Source organism: Geotrypetes seraphini, chromosome 1 (genome assembly GCF_902459505.1).
Source record: "Geotrypetes seraphini chromosome 1, aGeoSer1.1, whole genome shotgun sequence".
Lineage (NCBI taxonomy): Eukaryota > Metazoa > Chordata > Amphibia > Gymnophiona > Dermophiidae > Geotrypetes > Geotrypetes seraphini.
In genome coordinates this window covers 458,423,937-458,443,225 of record NC_047084.1, presented here as the reverse complement: position 1 = coordinate 458,443,225, position 19,289 = coordinate 458,423,937, and the positions used below count along the sequence as shown (strand labels likewise).

Below are 19,289 nucleotides of genomic sequence, written 5' to 3'. Positions count from 1 at the left end.
ACTAAGGCTGGTACTGGGCAGACTTGCAGTCTGTGTCTCGTCGATGGCATCTGGTTTAGAAAGGGCTGGGGGAACTCAAGTAATTTGGAACATGAGGACAGTGCTGGGTATACTTTTACTGTCTGTATCCTACAAATGATGAGATGGTTAGGATAGGCTGGATTGAGTTTCGATGGCAACTCCAGTATTTGGAATCTAAGGACATTACCAGGTGGACTTCTATGGTTTATGTCCCAGAAATATCAAAGAAAAAAAAAAAAAAAAGGAATTCTTTAGTGCCTCTCCAAACAGGCACAGTTCACTGATGGGTGACCATGACCAACAGGTGGAGACTAACTTGGCTATAGTACAAGTGGCTGTGCAGTCCCCCAATACAAATAGTCTGTTCTCAGTCTCCAGCAGGTGTGGTAAGCTGTTGCAATCTTCCTTTGGTTATTGTAGGGCTGTTGGAAGTTGTGTACTGGTCTTCTTGTACCCATCTGGTGCTGGACTAAGTTTGGAGGGGCCCTTTTGGGGGCCTGCCCGACCTTGGGGGTGTCACACTCGATGGGGTTGAGTTCCCCTGCCCCCATTTCATCCACTTCACTAAAATTTTTCTAGAGATGCCTCAGCTGTAAGCCTTGTCCCCAATACTGGTGGAGTATGCTCTGAAAAAAAAAAATTAAAATCCTGAGGCAGTGCCAGCCTGAGCCTTCAATTAACTTTTGAGTTTTTGTTAACCGGCACATTTCTTTCAGCTAGATCGCGTATTGTGCAATGAGCACTTTTAAAGGGAAAAAGTGGTCATTGTACTCCAGACGTGAGGTCGATGCGGCCAGCCTGTGCGTGTGGTGTGCTGGCCACTGTGAAAGGAAATCCTCGTCAGCTTCAAGTGCCAGCGTCCAGAGATCCCCTTAGATGCACGTCGGCAGCAGACAGTGGGGAAGTCCAGGCTTCCCTCGCCACCCACAAAGGGATTCCCTCAGCTGCCGATGGTCAGGCCTCTCAGCTGCTAAAGGCCTCGGGGGAGTTTTTTCAGCGGGTTAGAAACATAGAAAAAAGCAGCAGAAAAGGGCTATAGCCCACCAAGTCTGCCCATTTCAAGTATCCCCTCCCCTGAATTTACTCCCTTAAAGATCCCATGTGAGTATCCTATTTTCTCTTAAAATCCATCACGCTGCTGGCCTTTATCACCTGGAGTGGGAGTCTGTTCCAATGATCCACTACTCTTTCGGTGAAGTACTTCCTGGAGTCGCCATGAAACTTCCCTCCCCTGATTTTCAGCGGATGCCCTCTGGTGGTCGAGGGTCCCATGAGCCAGAAGATATCATCTTCTGACTCGATGCGTCCCGTGATGTACTTATATGTTTCAATCATATCTCCACGTTCTCTTCTTTCCTCAAGTGAGTACAGCCGCAATTTTTTAAATCTTTCTTCATACGTGAGATCCTTGAGCCCCAAGTGAGTCCCATTGGGCCGCCAGGGGTTTTTTCCATGGATTTTGTGTTAGCCTTGTGCGAGGCTTATCTTCAGGCAGCTGGGGATCCTGCTTCTGCCCTGGGGGTCTTGGGGGGGGGGGTTCGCTCTACATCCACCCTGTTCAGCCCCCCTCCCCTCTTCTTTCATCCAAGTGGCCGAGGGTCTCTTGGGATGATGATATTTTGTATGGGGAGCAGCTTTTGCTTAATGAGGACTTGGACCCCTTTGTGAACCCTCCAGGATTGTCTTTTTCAGTTCCACCAGCTGGCAAGGATGAATCTGTGGTGCACATTGTTCAGTGGGATGAGCTCCAGGAGTTTATTCAGGATATTCGGGATATTGTGCTTGAGCCAGAGACGCCCTTTTGTTTTGCTCGATCTATGGCTCGCCTGTATCCCATCCTGGAGGTGGATAGGGATACTTTGAAGTCGCCAGTGGTGGACACGGTGGTCTCGGCCATCGTGAAGTAGCATATGGTACTGGTAGAGGGTGGCTCAGCTTTGAGGGACTGAGGGGTGTAGGTTGGAGTCTCTTTTTAAGCAGAGTTTTGATGTCACTGCCCTAGCAGTCCAGGCGGCAATGTGTGGCAGTCTGGTGGTTCGGACTTTTTTCGGTGGGCCGAGTGTGTCCGGGACCGGCAGTCTGATGACTGGTCATTGGTGGCGCCCAGTTGCGGGAGTTTTCTCAGGGTTGGGCCAAGATCACAATGGATTAGTGGATTTCAGAAGTGATTCGGAACTGTTATGCCCTAGAGTTTTCTCGACCCTTGCCAGATTGCTTTCTCGCTTCTCCTTGTCTGGCGGCATGGAAGAAGCAGGCCTTTCATCAGATGCTTCAAAGGTTGCTAGATCTCAAAGTGGTAATTCCAATGCTTCCTCAGGAGTTTTGCATCAGCCAGTATTCAATTTACTTCGTGGTGCCCATGAAAGAGGGGACTTTTCGGCCCATCTTGGATCTGAAAGGGGACAAATAGGGCTCTCCAAGTTCTGTATTTTCACATGGAGATCCTGATAGCTGTCATTCTGGCGGTGCATCAGGGGGAATTCCTGACCTCTCTTGATTTGCACTTCTCATTAGCGGTTCCTTCGCTTTGCAATCTTGGGTCGGCACTGTGAGTTCTGTGCGCTGCCTTTTGGTCTGGCCATGGCTCTGTGGCGTTCACTAAGATTATTGTGGTCGTGGTGGCGGCTTTACACAAAGAGGGCATTCTGGTTCACCCCTATCTGGATGACTGGTTGATTCCAGCAAAGTCTTTTGTGGAGTTTCTGCAGTCGTTGGGATGGGTAGTCAACCTGTCCAAGAGCAGGTTGGCTCCATCTCAGCACCTGGAGTACCTTGGGGTTCTCTTCAACACCAGCTTAGGGAAGGTCTTCCTACCAGAGGCCCGAGTGGTTAAGTTGCAATCGCAGATTTGCCTTCTGATGGCATCCCAGTGTCCTCAGGCACAGAATTTTCTCCAGGTCTTGGGGTTGATGGCAGCTTCCCTGGACGTGGTTTGGTGGGCCCAGGCTCACATGCGGCCACTTCAGTATGCTCTACTTCAGAGGTGGTCGCCCCAGTTGCACAATTTGGACTCTCCAGTTCCTCTTCGGGGGTTGGTTCATCGCAATCTCTGTTGGTGGCTCCATCCTTACAATCTGGTGCAGGGAGTAAGTCTGGATCAGCCCCAGTGGACAGTGCTTCTCATGGACGCCAATCTCCTCGGCTGGGGAGCTCAGTTTCTTGGTCGCTCAGCTCAGGGCAGCTGGTCTCCGGAGGAGGCGTCGTGGTCAATGTTCTAGAGATTTGAGCCATCAGGCTGGCATTGCTAGCATTCCAGTCGTTGCTGAAGGGTAAGTCTGTTCGGATTCTCTCAGACAATGCCACGGCAGTGGCTTACGCCAATCATCAGGGGGGAACCAGGAGTCATCTGGTGGTGCAGGAGGTGGCTCTGCTCATGGCCTGAGCAGAGTCTCATCTTCTGGAGATCCTGGCTTCCCATATAGGAGGAGTTGAGCATGTCCAGGCAGACTTCCTCAGTTGTCACGTGCTAGATCCCAGAGAATGGTGTCTCATACCAGCAGCCTTCATGATGATTGTGCAGGCTTGGGGGTCAGCCGGTTATGGACCTGATGGCCACGAGTGTCAATGATATAGCACCACGGTTCTTCAGTCTGTGCAGGGATGTTCAGGCAGAGGGGCTGGATGCATTGGTGCAGCCTTGGATGGCGGGGGCTTCAGTATGTGTTTTCTCCATGGCTGATGGTGGGCAGAGTTCTTCATATCGCTCGGCATCCTGGCCACGAAATCCTGGTGACCCCGGACTGGCTCCGGCGCCCGTAGTATGCAGATATAGTTCATCATCTAGTGGCAGGCCCTCTTTCGCTGCACGGTTCCAATCCAATGCACGATCCGAGTCCCTTTTGTCTTACAGCTTGGCTCTTAAAAGGGAGCGCCTAAATAAGAAAGGTTATTTGGATAAGGTGATCTCCATTCTCTAAGGGTCCCGGAGACTTTCTACTTCTCGGGCTTATGTGCATATTTGGCGTATCTTTGAAGAATGGTGTGCCTCACGTGGGGTATTTTCTGGTCATGCCTCTTTGCCTCACATCTTAGAGTTCTTGCAGGATGGCCTGGACAGGGGCCTGGCCTTCTCTCTCTGGGTTCAGCTGATGGCTTTGTCTGCTTTTCGCAGGTTACTGCAGGGTAGGCGCTTAGCGTCTTCTCTGGACGTATTTGCTTTGTGAGGGCGGCCAATTTACTTCAGTGCGGCCTTCGGTTCCAGCCTGGGTTCCAATGCGGCCTTCGGTTCCAGCATGGGATCTCAATCTGGTCCTGTCCATGGTCGTGTGCTCTCCCTTTGAGCCTCTGGGTTCCTGCTCATTGAAGGACCTTACTCTTAAGGTTGTATTTCTGGTGGCCATTACTTCTGCGAGACGCGTTTCTGAGCTGCAGGTTTTCTCTCGTAGGCCTCCCTTTCTACTACTAGTATTATTCTATAGCACTACCAGACGCACCCAGCGCTGAACAGAGTCAAAGAGTAAGAAAACAGTCCCTGCTCAAAAGAGCTTACAATCTAAACAGGCAAGACAGACAAACAAGATGTCATGGATACAGTTAAGGGGAACAGTTAATCAGCTGGCTGGGTTGGCAGCAGAGGAGTAGGGTTAAGGATTGAAAGCTTCCTGGAATTTTCTAGGGAGCATGTGCTGCGGTCTGTTCCTTCCTTTCTGCAAAGGTGGTTTTGTCTTTTCATGTCAACCAGTCCGTGGTCTTCCCGGTCTTGGGTAGACAAGAGGGCTCATTAGAGCAGAAGCAGTGCGCAAGTTGGATGTCTGTTGGGTCCTTCGCTCTTATGTTCATCAGATCCAGGAGTTCCGAAAGTCGGATAATCTTTTTGTCCTCTTAGCGAGTCCTCATAAGGGGGACTGTGCTGCCAAGCTTTCCATTGCGTGCTGGGTCAAGGAGGCTATTGCTTCCACATACCTTCTTCAAAAGAAGCCTGTTCTGGAATTTCTCAAGGCTCATTCCACTTAGGGTCAAGCAGCTTCTTGGGCTGTCTTCTCTTGTGCGCCAGTGAATATCTGTAAAGTCTTCTCTCCATTCCTTTGTGCTGCACTATTGTGTGGACATTCAGGAGTGTCGGGACGCAGTGTTCGGTGAGCATGTTCTGGTGGCGGCCCTCCGGGGGGTTCCACCTATGATGGGTACTGCTTTGGTACATCCCATCAGTGAACTGTGCTGGTCTGGAGAGGCACTAAAGGAGAAATTAGGTTCATACCTGCTAATTTTCTTTCTTTCAGACCCTCCAGACTGGCACAGTCCCCAATCTGTCTGTCTGTTGTTCTTGCAGGATTCGCGTGAAGAGTGGTTTTTTCTGCGGTTTCTCATGTTTTTAGTAGGGTGGGGAGATTAAAAGAACAGTGGCTTTGGCTCAGCTTGCGAGCTGTGGAGACATTTGCTGAAGGGGCTTCTTCTAAGCAATTTCCAACAGTATGGCTCTATGTTATTTGTTGCTCCTGTTGGGGCTATTAGCTCTGCTTGGCAATTCAGCAGAATGTTTGTATTGGGGGACTGCACAGTCGTCTGTACTACAGTCAAAAGTTTGTCTCGGTCTCTACCCATTACCCATCAGCAAATTGTCCCAGTCTGAAAACTCTAAAAGAAAGAAAATTAGCAGGTAAGAACCTAATTTCTCCTTTAACAATAAATTTATAATGCATGTAACTGTTGGGCAGACTGGATGGGCTGTTCACATCTTTATCTGCCGTCATTTACTATGTTACATTTCCAAGACTCCAATGATATCCCCTCCCTGAACACCTCACCTTGATTGGAGCCCATGTTAGACATCACAGTGGTGGCAGTGTGGGTAGTTCCAGTTTCATGCGTTTCGCAGGGTGGGTTGGAGCACACCTGCTGTGCTGTGCTACTTCCGATGCCAGCCGTGGAATCATGGGTCTCACAAGGAGGGCTTGTTGACTGCATGCTTACAGGTTGACCCATATTGCTCCCCGTGCTTATAGTCATAGTAGTACCAGTTGAATTTGTCTGATGTGTTTCACAGGGTGGATTCATACCAGTTCTCTGCTCACTGTTGGACTGCCCCATACCAATATTTGCTCTGGCAGTGGTAGCAGTGGGAGTGGTGTTGGCACATACCTGTTGCCCTGTGCTGTTACCAATGTTGGATGTTGCAGTGCTGGGTGTATTGGTGGTGTTGGTCTCATGTGTCTCACATGGAGGGTTTGAGCAAACTTGTTGTACTATGCTTGTGTGACCATTGCTGTTCTCTGGGCTCACTGTCATGGTGGTACTTGTTGAGTTCGTTTGATGTGTTTCACAGGGTGGATTTGTGGCAGCTCTCTGACTGCTTTGAGTCTGCCTTGTGCCAATGTTTGCTCTGGCGGTGGTAGCTGTGGGGGTGGTGTTTGTCTCATGCATTTCACAGGGAGGGTTTGAACACACTTGTTGTGTTGTACTAGGCAAATGACTGTCAATGTTGGCTGTGGCTGTGGTAGATGTCTGCGTGGTACCTGTTTCATGAGTTTCACATGGAGGATTTGAACACACTCTCTGTAATGGGCCAGGCTGTTGTATTCCAATGTTGGCTGTGGCTGTAGTAGGTGTCTGGGTGGTCCCTGTCTCATGGGTTTCACATGGAGGATTTGAGCACATTCTCTGTCCTGTGCCCATGTTGGCTGTGGCAGTGGTTGAGGTGTACGTGGTCCCCGTTTCATGAGTCTCACAGGGTGGATTTGAGCAGATTCTCTGCACAGAGTTAGTCTGACTAGCATTAATCAAAGCACTGACCACAGTAGGTGTGTTAGTAGTGCCAGTCTCATGTGTCTCACAAGGGGGATTGGAGCATACCCGCACCAAAGTGCCATTCTGCTGGCTGAGAATTGTTCTGGCTTCCTGCCCATTGCAGGGTGGATTTGTGTAAATGAACTGAACTGTTCCTGGCTGTTGTTGCTGCATCACACTGCCCAAGTTTGCAATGACAGTGGTGGTGGCAGTGTTCGTGGTACCAGTCTCGTGTGTCTCACAAGGCGGGTTGGAACACACTAAGGTGACTGTGCCAGGCTGGTCACCCTGCCCTCCATCTGCGATGGTTACAGAAGCTGTAGGCTGTTCTGTGGTGGGAGAGGCCAAGATTGAGACAGGGAGATCATGGACAGGCTGCGTCTCCACACCACTGGGTGTAGTGATCAGTGTGACCTGTGTGGGTTGTGAGACAGGCTGGAAAAGAAAGAAAAAACACTTGAGTAATCTCTCACCAATTTTGTTTACTCTTTGCATTAAAAGCTGTCTGAATGACTAACACAAAAGGCCCATCTTGCTCAAAGTTCTGTATGAGGGGACAAACAGGAACCTCTATCACATTCTCCCACTTTCTAGCTATCATGTTTGAGATGCACTTAAATTGGGCATTTATCTCATGGTTTTATATTGACCATAATCTTCCATAAACATACCTAATCCATCTTTCTGAACTGGATTATACTCTATGCTCTCCTCAGGAAAACTGCACATTGTGAGAAATAGTAGTACTTTGTGTGTTAAACTTGCTGCCTGGTTCCAACACCTTTAGCTTGCACTATATACAATTATCTATTTGCCTTCTTTGTACATATGACTTTATATATACCTTTGTCACCTCTTTCTCTAAATTATCTTACCCAGGTTAAAGAGTAACATGCCAGATTGCTGGCTCAAAATATCAAAGTATTTTCTCTCACTGTACATATGAGATGACTATCATTGTTTCTAGGTATCATACTGCTGTAGAGACAAGTTTAGAACATGTGAGCCTCTGAGGCATTAATTTCTCCCATCTGCTCCCCTCACCCCTACCAGACATCTGTATTAATATCAATACTCCCCTTCCCTAAAGATGCTTCACATTTATAAAGGAATTATGACTGATAACTTCATAAATTGCAGTATCAATATATCTACAATCCAAAAGATCCCCAGTAAGAGAGGGAAGTGCTGCTTGGGGTGCAGGGGGACGTGTGGACACTTGCTACAAAAGCAATGTGAAGGGTTCAGACTTACCATGCACTTAGCCACCTGACTTCAATTATAAATACAGGTCCTCTCAACTAAAGCAACAGTTCTGAGGGTTAGCAAGTATAGAGGGAGAAAGGTGTTATTTTGGGAGTTCCACCTTGATGTCCCTTCAGTGGGTAGGAGACATACAAAAGCAGACAGGAATCCTCTACAAAACAGATTAAATAAAACTTTCGTGTCCAAGTTTGTTGAAAGCTTAAAGATTTTTTTTCAATCAGTTCCTGCTTAACTCAAGAGCCAGAACTCAGTTAAGTATTTAAAAGTTGTCATCTCCTGGAGGATGAAATGTACAATGTCTGCATCTATGAGGCAAACATGGTTTTTCCTTTTGCATAGAGCACTCTGGACCCCTGCTCGTTTACAAAAATTGGATTGCTCTAAGTTTAATAGATGTTGGCATTGTCATCTTGAAGCTGGAACTTTAGATCATTTATTGTTTTATTGTCCATTCATTAAGGCTTTTTGGGAGTCTATTTGGGATCAAATAAATTGTTTGTTAGAGAACCATGCAGCATTGTCATATGACACAATTTTATTTGGCATGTCTATGAGAGCTAAATGTCAAATATCTGCTAATAAAGCAATGTTACTTACCGTAACAGTTGTTATTCAGGGACAGCAGGCAGCTATTCTCACTAGTGGGTGATGTCATCCGACAGAGCCCCGATACGGACATCTTGCAAGCATGTCTTGCTTGAAGAAACTCAGAAGTTTTGAGATGCCTGCACCGCGCATGCGCCAGTGCCCTCCCGCCCGACGGTCCGGGCGTGTCTCCTCAGTTCAGGTAGCTAGCAGAGAAGCCAACCCAGGGGAGGTGGGTGGGACGTGAGAATAGCTGCCTGCTGTCCCTGGATAACAACTGTTACGGTAAGTAACATTGCTTTATCCCAGGACAAGCAGGCAGGTATTCTCACTAGTGGGTGACCTCCAAGCTAACCTCAATGGGATGGAGGGAGAGTTGGCAACTTAGGAGAACAAATTTTGTAACACAATTTGGCCAAACTGCCCATCCCGTCTGGAGAAAGTATCCAGAGAATAATGAGAGGTGAACGTATGAACCGAGGACCAAGTGGCAGCCCTACAAATCTCCTCAATCGGTGTCGATCTGAGGAAGGCTACAGAGGCTGCCATTGCTCTGACCCTATGTGCTGTGACCTTACAGGGAAGGGGTAATCCAGCCTGGGCATAGCAGAAAGAGATACAAGCCGCCATCCAGTTGGAGATGGTGCGCTTCGATACAGGTCGTCCCAACTTCTTTGGATCAAAGGAGACGAAAAGTTGAGGAGCAGTTCTGTGTGGTTTGGTGCGATCCAAGTAGAAAGCCAAAGCACGTTTACAGTCCAGAGTGTGAAGAGCTGATTCTCCAGGATGAGAATGAGGCTTTGGAAAGAACACTGGAAGCACAAAGGATTGGTTGAGGTGAAATTCAGAGACCACTTTAGGCAGGAATTTCGGGTGAGTGCGGAGGACCACCTTGTCATGATGGAATACTGTGAAAGGTGGGTCCGCCACCAAGGCCTGAAGCTCACTGACCCTGCGAGCAGATGTGAGGGCCACCAGAAAAACCACTTTCCAAGTGAGAAACTTTAGTGGAGCCTTGCTCAGAGGCTCAAAAGGAGGTTTCATAAGCTGAGAAAGGACAACATTTAGATCCCAAACCACTGGAGGTGGTTTGAGAGGAGGATTGACATGAAAAAGTCCTTTCATAAATCTGGAAACCACAGGATGAGAAGAGAGAGGTTTCCCTTGTAGAGGCTGATGGAAAGCCGCAATAGCACTCAGGTGGACTCGTATAGATGTCGACTTGAGACCAGACTGAGATAGATGTAAAAGATAGTCCACAACAGAGGATAGGGAGGCTCGCTGAGGCTCCTTAGAATTGGAAATACACCATGAAGAAAATCTAGTCCATTTTTGGGAGTAGCATTGACGAGTAGCAGGCTTCCTGGAAGCCTCCAAGACATCCCTCACCGCCTGGGAAAACTGGTGCGGAGTTACGTTGAGAGGAACCAAGCTGTCAGGTGGAGAGACTGCAGGTTGGGATGAAGCAGAGACCCCTGATGCTGAGTAAGCAGTGAAGGAAACACTGGAAGTAGGTACGGTTCCCTGCTGCTGAGTTGAAGTAGAAGGGAGAACCAAGGTTGCCTGGGCCACCGAGGAGCTATCAGAATCATGGTGGCATGTTCAGACTTCAGTTTGACTAGAGTCTTTTGAATGAGAGGGAATGGCGGAAACGCATACAGAAAGCGATTCCCCCAATCCAGCAGAAAAGCATCTGCCTCGAGGCGATGAGGAGCGTAGATCCTGGAGCAAAACTGAGGCAGCTTGAAATTGTAGGGAGCCGCAAAGAGGTCTATCTGAGGCGTTCCCCACTGAGCAAAGATCTGATGAAGGGGCTTGGAGTGGAGTGTCCCTTCGTGAGGCTGGAGAAGACGACTCAGTTTGTCCGCCAAGACATTGTCCCTCCCCTGAATGTAGACAGCTTTGAGGAAGGTGTTGTTGCGAATCGCCCAATCCCAGACTCTGAGAGCTTCCTGGCAGAGGGAGGCCGAGCCCGTGCCCCCTTGCTTGTTGACATAATACATGGCGACCTGATTGTCGGTGCGAATGAGGACCACCATGTCGTGAAGCAGATGTTGAAAAGCTTGAAGAGCATTGAAGATGGCTCTGAGCTCCAGAAGATTGATTTGATGGAGTCGGTCCGCACAGGTCCAGAATCCCTGAGTGCGAAGCCCATCCAGATGTGCTCCCCAGGCATAGGTCGAGGAATCGATTGTGAGAACCTTCTGGTGGGGAGGAGAATGAAACAGCAAACCTCTGGATAGATTCGAAGAGGTCATCCACCAGAGCAGAGACTGCCGAAGAGCAGGAGTGACTGTGATGTGTCGAGTCAACGGATCCGACACCTGAGTCCACTGAGATGCCAGGGTCCACTGAGGAATTCTGAGGTGGAGTCTGGCAAATGGCGTCACATGAACTGTAGAGGCCATGTGGCCCAGGAGGACCATCATGTGTCTCGCTGAGATGGTCTGGTGAGAAGACACAGACTGGCAGAGATGAAGAAGAGCATCCATGCGCTGAGAAGGAAGGAATGCTCTGAGACGTACGGTATCCAGGACAGCCCCGATGAAGGGAAGAGACTGGGTCGGCTGTAGATGAGACTTGGGAAAGTTGATCTCGAATCCCAAACTCTGCAGGAACAGAATCGTTGACAGGGTCGCTGAGAGGACCCCCGAGGCCGAGGGAGCCTTGATCAGCCAGTCGTCGAGGTAGGGGAATACCTGAAGACCTTGGTTCCGGAGGGCCGCGGCCACCACCACCAGACATTTGGTGAAGACTCTGGGGGACGAAGACAGGTCGAATGGAAGCAGTCGATACTGCAGATGGAGATGTCCCACCCGAAATCTGAGGAACTTGCGAGAGGCCGGATGAATGGGAATATGAGTGTAGGCCTCCTTGAGATCCAGAGAGCATAACCAGTCGTTCTGCTCGAGGAGGGGGTAGAGAGAAGCAAGTGTCAGCATGCGAAACCTCTCTTTGACTAGGAATTTGTTGAGGTCCCTGAGGTCCAAAATGGGTCGCAGGTCGCCCGTCTTCTTCGGAACAAGGAAGTACCGGGAGTAAAACCCCTGGTTCAGTTGGTCCGTCGGAACCGGCTCCACGGCACGAAGCCGGAGCAAAGCCTGAGCTTCCTGAAGAAGAAGGGCGGTCTGAGTCAAGTTGGAAGGATACTCTCTTGGAGGGTGGTCCGGAGGGACCCGATGGAAATGAAGAGAGTATCCTTCCTTGATGATAGTAAGGACCCAGAGGTCGGTTGTTATGGCCTCCCAGCAATGATAAAAATGATGGAGGCGCCCTCCGATGGGAAAAACAGGGGGAGGCAGAACGAGGTTGGTTATGCCCTCGACGAGACAGTCAAAAAGGCTCAGTGGCCTTAGGGACAGCAGGCGACTGAGACTTAGGCTGACCCTTCTGGGGAGGCTGACGCTTCGCCGGTTGCCTCGCAGGTGGAGTTTGCCTCGGCTGATAACGCCTCTGATAAATCAACGGCGGACGAGAAGGTCGAGACTGCTGAGGCTTAGGCGTCGGCCGAAGGATAGATTGGAAGGACTTTTCGTGGTCAGACAACTTCTTCGTGACAGTCTCGATGGATTCGTCAAAAAGATCCGCCCCAGCACACGGGACGTTCGCCAGGCGGTCCTGAAGATTCGGGTCCATATCAATGGTCCGCAACCAGGCTAACCGGCGCATCGCCACCGAGCAGGCCGCTGCTCAGGCTGAGAGCTCGAACGCATCATAGGCAGATTGCATTAACTGAAGCCGAAGTTGGGACAGCGAAGCAACCACTTCCTCAAACTCAAACCTAGCCTGGGATTTGATGTATGGTGTGAACTTCCGAAGCACAGGTAGAAAAAATTCCAAGTAGGCTGCAAAGTGGAAATTGTAATTCAGGACTTGAGACGCCATCATCGAATTCTGATAGATGCGTCGACCAAACGTATCCATGGTTCTGCCCTCGCGGCCCGGAGGCACTGAAGCATAGACCTGGCCAGGATGAGACCGCTTGAGCGAGGATTCGACCAGGAGGGACTGGTGAGAAAGCTGAGGACCCTCAAAGCCTTTATGATGCACCATGCGGTACCGCGCATCCAATTTGCCAGGGACCACAGGGATAGAGTAAGGAGACTTGAAGCATCACATGAAGGTCTGGTCGAGGAGCTTGTGCAGGGGAAGCCGCAAGGACTCTGCCGGAGGACGAGGCAAGTGCATGGTATCGAAGTACTCCTTGGAATATCGAGACCCAGCATCGAGATTAATGTCCATGTCATCTGCCATCTGCCTGAGGAACGATGAAAAGGACAGTTGGTCCGCCGTTGCCGGTCTGCGAGACGGACTAGAAGAAGAGGCTTCAGGCTCCAGAGAGGCCTGCAAGCAACAGGACGAGTAGAAAACCTCAGGGTCCTCGAACTCCGGGCCCGGAGGAGGAGACCCAGTCGAAGCAGCATACCCCAACCGAGGCAATTTCTTCTGAGGCGAGACGGTCGAGTGCCGAGAGGAATGCTTCGAAGAATGTCTGGATCGATGCCTGGAAGGGGATCGAGCCCGTCTGTGAGAAACTGGGTCAGACGCCTCCAAGGAGCAGATCGGACTCGATGCCGTCGATCGCAGAGGCGGAAGAGTCGGTGCCTCCCCTGACGCCGCCCAGGCTTGATAGGGGGTTCAGAAGAACTCGTCCTGCTTCCTGCTATGCCCAGGACTGGGTGGCCCCGAAGGTGGACGCCACACTGAGTCATGGGGCGGAGTAATCGGTTCCAAGGGAGGCAGGTCACTAAACGAGGCTTTCCTCGAGGGGATGGGCTCCAAGGGAGGCATATCACTAAGGGAGGCCCTCCTCGAGGGAATCGGTTCCAAAGGAGGCACAGCACTAACGGAGGACCTCCTCGAGGACCCGGACACCGCTCGCCGCTCCTCCTCGTCGAGCAACGAGGTCGTGCGGCGAGGAGGAGGGGGTGGTCCGCCCCTCGAAGCCGAAGCTGGGAGGTCACCCTGGATGGTGGCAATCAGTCGAGGCCCCATGGTCTGCATGAGCTCCACGAACTGAGCCTCCAGAAGGGACCGCAACGAAGCCGATATGGAGGGATCCGCACCAAAAGGGGGCCCTTCCGCACGGTCTCCGCGCTCCTTCGGTGCTGCGTGCTTCTGCTTGCCAGTCTTCGGCACCTTGAGCACCACCGGTGGAACTGTAGGAGTCGATACCTGCTCCGAGGAGACGGAGGAAGGCACCGGCGCCGAAGCCGGGGCTGAAACCGGTGTGAACGATGCCGGTTTCAGGAGGCCCGAAGCAGCCGGGGAGGCAAAGGGCTTCGCTGAAGGAGTTGAAGCACCCGTCGATGTCGAAGCTGCAGGATCCGATGAAGCTTCCATCTTGAACATGGACTCCCACAGTAGACAGCGGCGCATAAACGCTCTCGCCGTCAGAGTGGAGCAAGGCCGGCACGATTTCGGGAAGTGATCCGGTCCCAGACACTGTAAGCAGCGTCGATGAGGGCCCGTGAGCGAAATCGCGCGCTGGCACTTGCTACACTTTTTGAAACCAGTAATCGGCCGGGACATAGGCTGGAAAAGCTCCGCCGCAAGGTCGAAGGCGCGGGGCCCCAGCCACGCGGCCGACCCGGTATCGGAAGGAAAAATTTTTTATTTTTTTTTAAAAGAAATCAAAGAAAGAAATAAATGCACAGGAGAGCCAAAAGAACTCAACCCGCGGCAAAATAGAAGGCAAAAAAAGAGATTCAACTGAGGAGACACGCCCGGACCGTCGGGCGGGAGGGCACTGGCGCATGCGCGGTGCGGGCATCTCGAAACTTCTGAGTTTCTTCAAGCAAGACATGCTTGCAAGATGTTCGTATCAGGGCTCTGTCGGATGACATCACCCACTAGTGAGAATACCTGCCTGCTTGTCCTGGGATAATAACAAGCTTTTATTGATATTAACAGGAGTTGCCATCCAACAAATAACACATAATTGGAAGGACTGTAAAAGACTGAATTATTGTTTTTGGTGGTCTTCAGTTTGTCATGTGTATAAAATGGAAAGAGTGTTGGCTGTTCAAAAAGGTTATTATAATAAATTTAAGGATGTGTGGGGACCTTTATTAAATTATAGTAATGAATAAGTCACACTTTTCCCAATCTTAATACACTTGTGGATTTGAGGGGGGGGGGGGAGAATTCTTGTTTTTCCATTAAGAATATATAGATGATTGTCTTAAGATATTTTTTTCATGTGGTATATATTAGTTGTATATGAATTTGGGAGGGGGGTGGTGGTTAAAACTTATTGGTGTATGATATTGAAAATTTTTCAAGTGATGTATTATATTTGGTTGATATTTACTGTACACTTGATGTAAGTTTAAAAATGGATAAAGAAATTATAAAATAAAATAAAAAATAAAAGTTATCATCTCTAATTATAAATACTACAGAAAATCTTTTTAATATTAATTAGGAAGTAAGACTATCTTCCATTCCCAAGCGTTCTCAGTATTTTAGACCCAGGCTGAATAAAAATAAAAAAAATTTAAATTTAAATCAGATTTTTAAAAACATAAACAAACTGCTTTTTTGAGGAAAAATCTATCTAAGCGCAGTGGTTAAAAGCTCAACACCTTGAGGTTTGGGTTAAAACTCACACTGCTCCTTCTGACCCTGGACAAGTCACTTAATCTCCCCATTGCCCAAGGTACATTAGATAGATTGCGAGCACACAGGGACAGATTAAGAAAAACGCATGAGTACCAGAATAAATTCAAGTAAATCGTTCTGAGCTCAACTGGGAGAATGGTATAGAAAATTGAATAATGACAATTTTGTGTTTAAACATTATAGTCCAGAAGTTATTCATCATGAAATAAGGATTAGTTGAGGTTTTTTAAATTATTATTCTTTATTAATTTTCAAATCACATACAAAAGTGCACAGAATATGTAATCAATTAATACAATAATCAGAACTTACAACCAAACATAATAATACAAAGTACATCAGCAAATCCCAGGGCAGGTTCCAGGAATAGAGCATGGATTTACAAAAAAAGATTAGCAAAGAACCTAATCTTTTGTTCTTGTATAATGCTGCTCTATTCCTGGATAAGTGGGACGTAACAGAGATTCAGGAAGGCTACTAAAATGGTGCATGGTCTTCATCATATGGCGTATAGGGACAAACTTAAAGATCTTAATATGTATACTTTGGAGGAAAAATGGGAGAGGGGAGATATAATAGACACGCTTAAATACTTATGTGGCATAAATGCGCATGAGTCGAGTCTCTTTCATTTGAAAGGAAGCGCTGAAATGAGAGGCCATAGGATGAAATTAAGAGGTGATAGGCTGAGGAGTAATCCAAGGCTGCTAGTCAAGTATAGAATTCAATTTAAAATTGCATGTATGGTTCACAGGGCAATATATGGAGAAAGCTGGACTGGGCTAATTTCAGCCATCTAAGTTTCACACTCCTATAACTCAAGAATGACTCAGTGCTATAAATTACCTCTTTCCTCTCCAAGTCAAGTTTGGAGGAAATCACTCTTCGAATCCACCTTCAAGTTTCAAGGTCCCAAAATTTGGAACTGCCTCCTGCCCTGCTTATGTCAGGCCTCCTCTTTCAAACGATTGAGTCATTCAGAATACTGCCGTCCGTCTCATTTATGGTCTCAAAAAATCAGATCATGTAAGCCTGTATTACAGAAAACTACACTGGCTGCCGATGGAGGCAAGGATCATCTTCAAGTATGCCTGCCTCTGCTTCAAAACCTTAACAGGTTCATCCCCAATCTACCTGTCGCACCATTTTGAATTTCCAGGCACCACCAGCACACGTAGTACCTACCTATTTGCCTTCCCATCCTTGAAGGGCTGTATCTACAAGAGATTCCTTGATAGATCTCTGTCATTCCAAGCAGGCAAATGGAATAAATGTCTAACCACCCTCATACCTTCAACCAGAATGGAAACAACAGTAAGGGCGGACGACTTGGAATCACTATGGGTTAAGCTACCAGGAGGAACTGGAGCAGACACAAAATTGGGTCTGTACTATCGCCCACCTGGACAAACGGAAGAAATCGACCAGGCTGGAGGCTGAACTGAGGCAGGTATGCAAAAGCGGAAGTGTAGTGGTGATGGGAGACTTCAACTACCCGGGAATAAACTGGAGTATTGGGCACTCAAACTGCATGAGAGAGACCAAATTCCTGGAAGTCACGAGGGATTGTTTCATGGAACAGCTGGTCACGGAACCAACACGGGGTGATGCCACTCTTGACCTAATCCTCAACGGACAAGGGGGGACCCGCTAAGGAGGTGGCGGCGGTACTAGCCCCACTAGGAAACAGCGATCACAACACGATCCAGTACAGGGTAGAAATTGGATCATCAAAGGTGAAAAGAACTACAACGACTGCACTTAACTTCAAAAAAGGGAATTATGATGCCATGAGGAAAATGGTGGGAAAGAAACTCAACGACAGCGCAAGGAAGATGGAGTCCGTAGAAAATGCCTGGACCATACTCAAGGGCACAGTGCACGAAGCACAGAACCTGTGCATCCCCAAGTACAGGAAAGGGTGCAAAAAAAATAGGAAAAAAACCCCAGTGTGGATAACAAATGCAGTGAAAAAGGCGATAAGTGACAAGAAAGCATCATTCAAAAAATGGAAAAAAAGACAAAACAGAGGAGAACCAAAAGGAACACAAAAAACACCAAAAGGAGTGTCATCGAGTGGTTAGGAAAGCAAAAAAAGAATATGAAGAGAGACTGGCAGGGGAAGCAACAAACTTCAAATCATTCTTCAGGTACGTTAAGGGGAAGCAACCAGCAAGGGAGGAAGTGGGACCCTTGGATGATGGGGGACAGAAAGGGAGTGGTAAAAGAGGAAAAGGAGATAGCTGACAGGCTAAATAAGTTCTTCACGTCAGTTTTCACGAGGGAGGACACAACCAACATTCCGGAGCCCTAGGAGATCGTAAAAGGAGAGCAGGATGAAAATCTGGTCCAGCTAGAGGTGAGCAAGGTGGATGTCCTCAGGCAGATAGACAGGCTAAAGAGAGACAAATCGCCAGGTTCGGATGGCATTCACCCAAGGGTACTCAAGGAACGAAATAGCTGAGCCACTTCGACAAATATGCAACCTATCCCTAAAAACTGGAGAGATTCCGGAAGACTGGAAAATAGCAAATGTCACGCCCATCTTCAAGAAAGGCTCAAGGGGAGACCCAGGAAACTACAGGCCAGTGAGCTTGACCTCGGTCCCGGGAAAGATGATGGAAGCACTGATTAAAGACAGCATCTGGGAACACATCGACAACTATGGGCAGCTAAAGTCGAGCCAGCATGGCTTCTGCAAGGGCAGGTCATGCCTCACAAACTTATTATACTTCTTTGAGGGGGGTAACCAGCCAGGTGGATAAAGGGGAATCCATAGATATCATTTACCTTGACTTCCAAAAAGCCTTCGACAAGGTGCCACACGAAAGACTACTAAGGAAGCTATGGAACCATGGGGTGCAAGGGGAGGTCCACCGATGGATCAAAAACTAGCTGGCGGACAGGAAACAGAGGGTTGGAGTAAAGGGACATTACTCAGACTGGCAATGGGTCATGAGCGGAGTTCCACAGGGGTCGGTGCTGGGACCGCTCCTATTCAATATATTCATTAACGACCTGGAAGCAGGAACAAAATGTGAGGTTATTAAATTTGCGGATGACACCAAACTATATCGCAAGGTCAATAACATGGAGGATTGCGAAGATCTCCAAAAAGATCTGACAACACTGGAAAAATGGGCCAAAAAGTGGCAAATGAGTTTCAACATAGGGAAATGCAAGGTCATGCATATAGGGAAAAAAAACCCGATGTTCACTTACAAAATGGGAGGATCAGCGCTAGGGGTGAGCAACCTTGAAAGAGACCTGGGAGTGATGGTAGACATAACATTGAAGTCGTTGGCGCAGTGTGCCACGGCCTCAAGGAAAGCAAACAGAATGTTGGGTATCATTAAGAAGGGTATCACGACCAGGACAAAGGAAGTCATCCTGCCACTGTATTTTGCTATGGTGCGCCCGCACCTGGAGTACTGTGTTCAGTTCTGGTCGCCGTACCTCAAGAAGGACATGGAGGTACTTGAGAGGGTCCAGAGAAGAGCAACTAAGCTAATAAAGGGCATGGAGGACCTCTCATATACTGACAGACTGAAAAAGCTAGGGCTTTTCTCCCTGGAAAAGCGGAGACTTAGAGGAGACATGATAGAAACCTTCAAGATCATAAAGGGCATAGAAAAAATAGACAGGGACAGATTTTTCAAATTAAGGGGATCAATAAGTACAAGGGGGCACTCAGAGAAATTGAAAGGGGAGAGGTTTAGAACAAACGCCAGGAAGTTCTTTTTCACACAGAGGGTGGTGGATACATGGAACGTGCTACCAGAGGATGTGATAAACAGGAGCACGCTACAGGGGTTCAAAGAAGCTTTGGATAGGTACTTGGAAGACAAAGGGATTGAAGGGTACAGATAAGAGTAAAGGTAGATTATAGGGATGGGATTAGAGGTAAATTACAAAATTAATCAGGGACCACTGTTTAGGCACTAGGCCTGATGGGCCACCGCGGGAGCGGACCGCTGAGCAAGATGGACCTCTGGTCTGACTCAGCGGGGGCAACTTCTTATGTTCTTATTTCAAATGCACCCTCCTACCAAACCTTCAGGAAATCAATT

General features: G+C 48.5%; 1 protein-coding gene across 5 annotated transcripts in view; it reads right to left on the bottom strand.

Annotated features, from left to right (window-relative positions):
- Nucleotides 1-19,289, bottom strand: part of HCFC1 (host cell factor C1) — a 432,893-nt gene that overhangs the window by 124,492 nt on the left and 289,112 nt on the right. For all 5 annotated transcript variants that reach the window (XM_033922407.1, XM_033922416.1, XM_033922394.1 and 2 more), the window contains one exon: nt 5,766-7,179. In XM_033922407.1, coding sequence (XP_033778298.1) covers nt 5,766-7,179 — 1,414 coding nt within the window. The remainder of the gene's footprint in view (nt 1-5,765; nt 7,180-19,289) is intronic.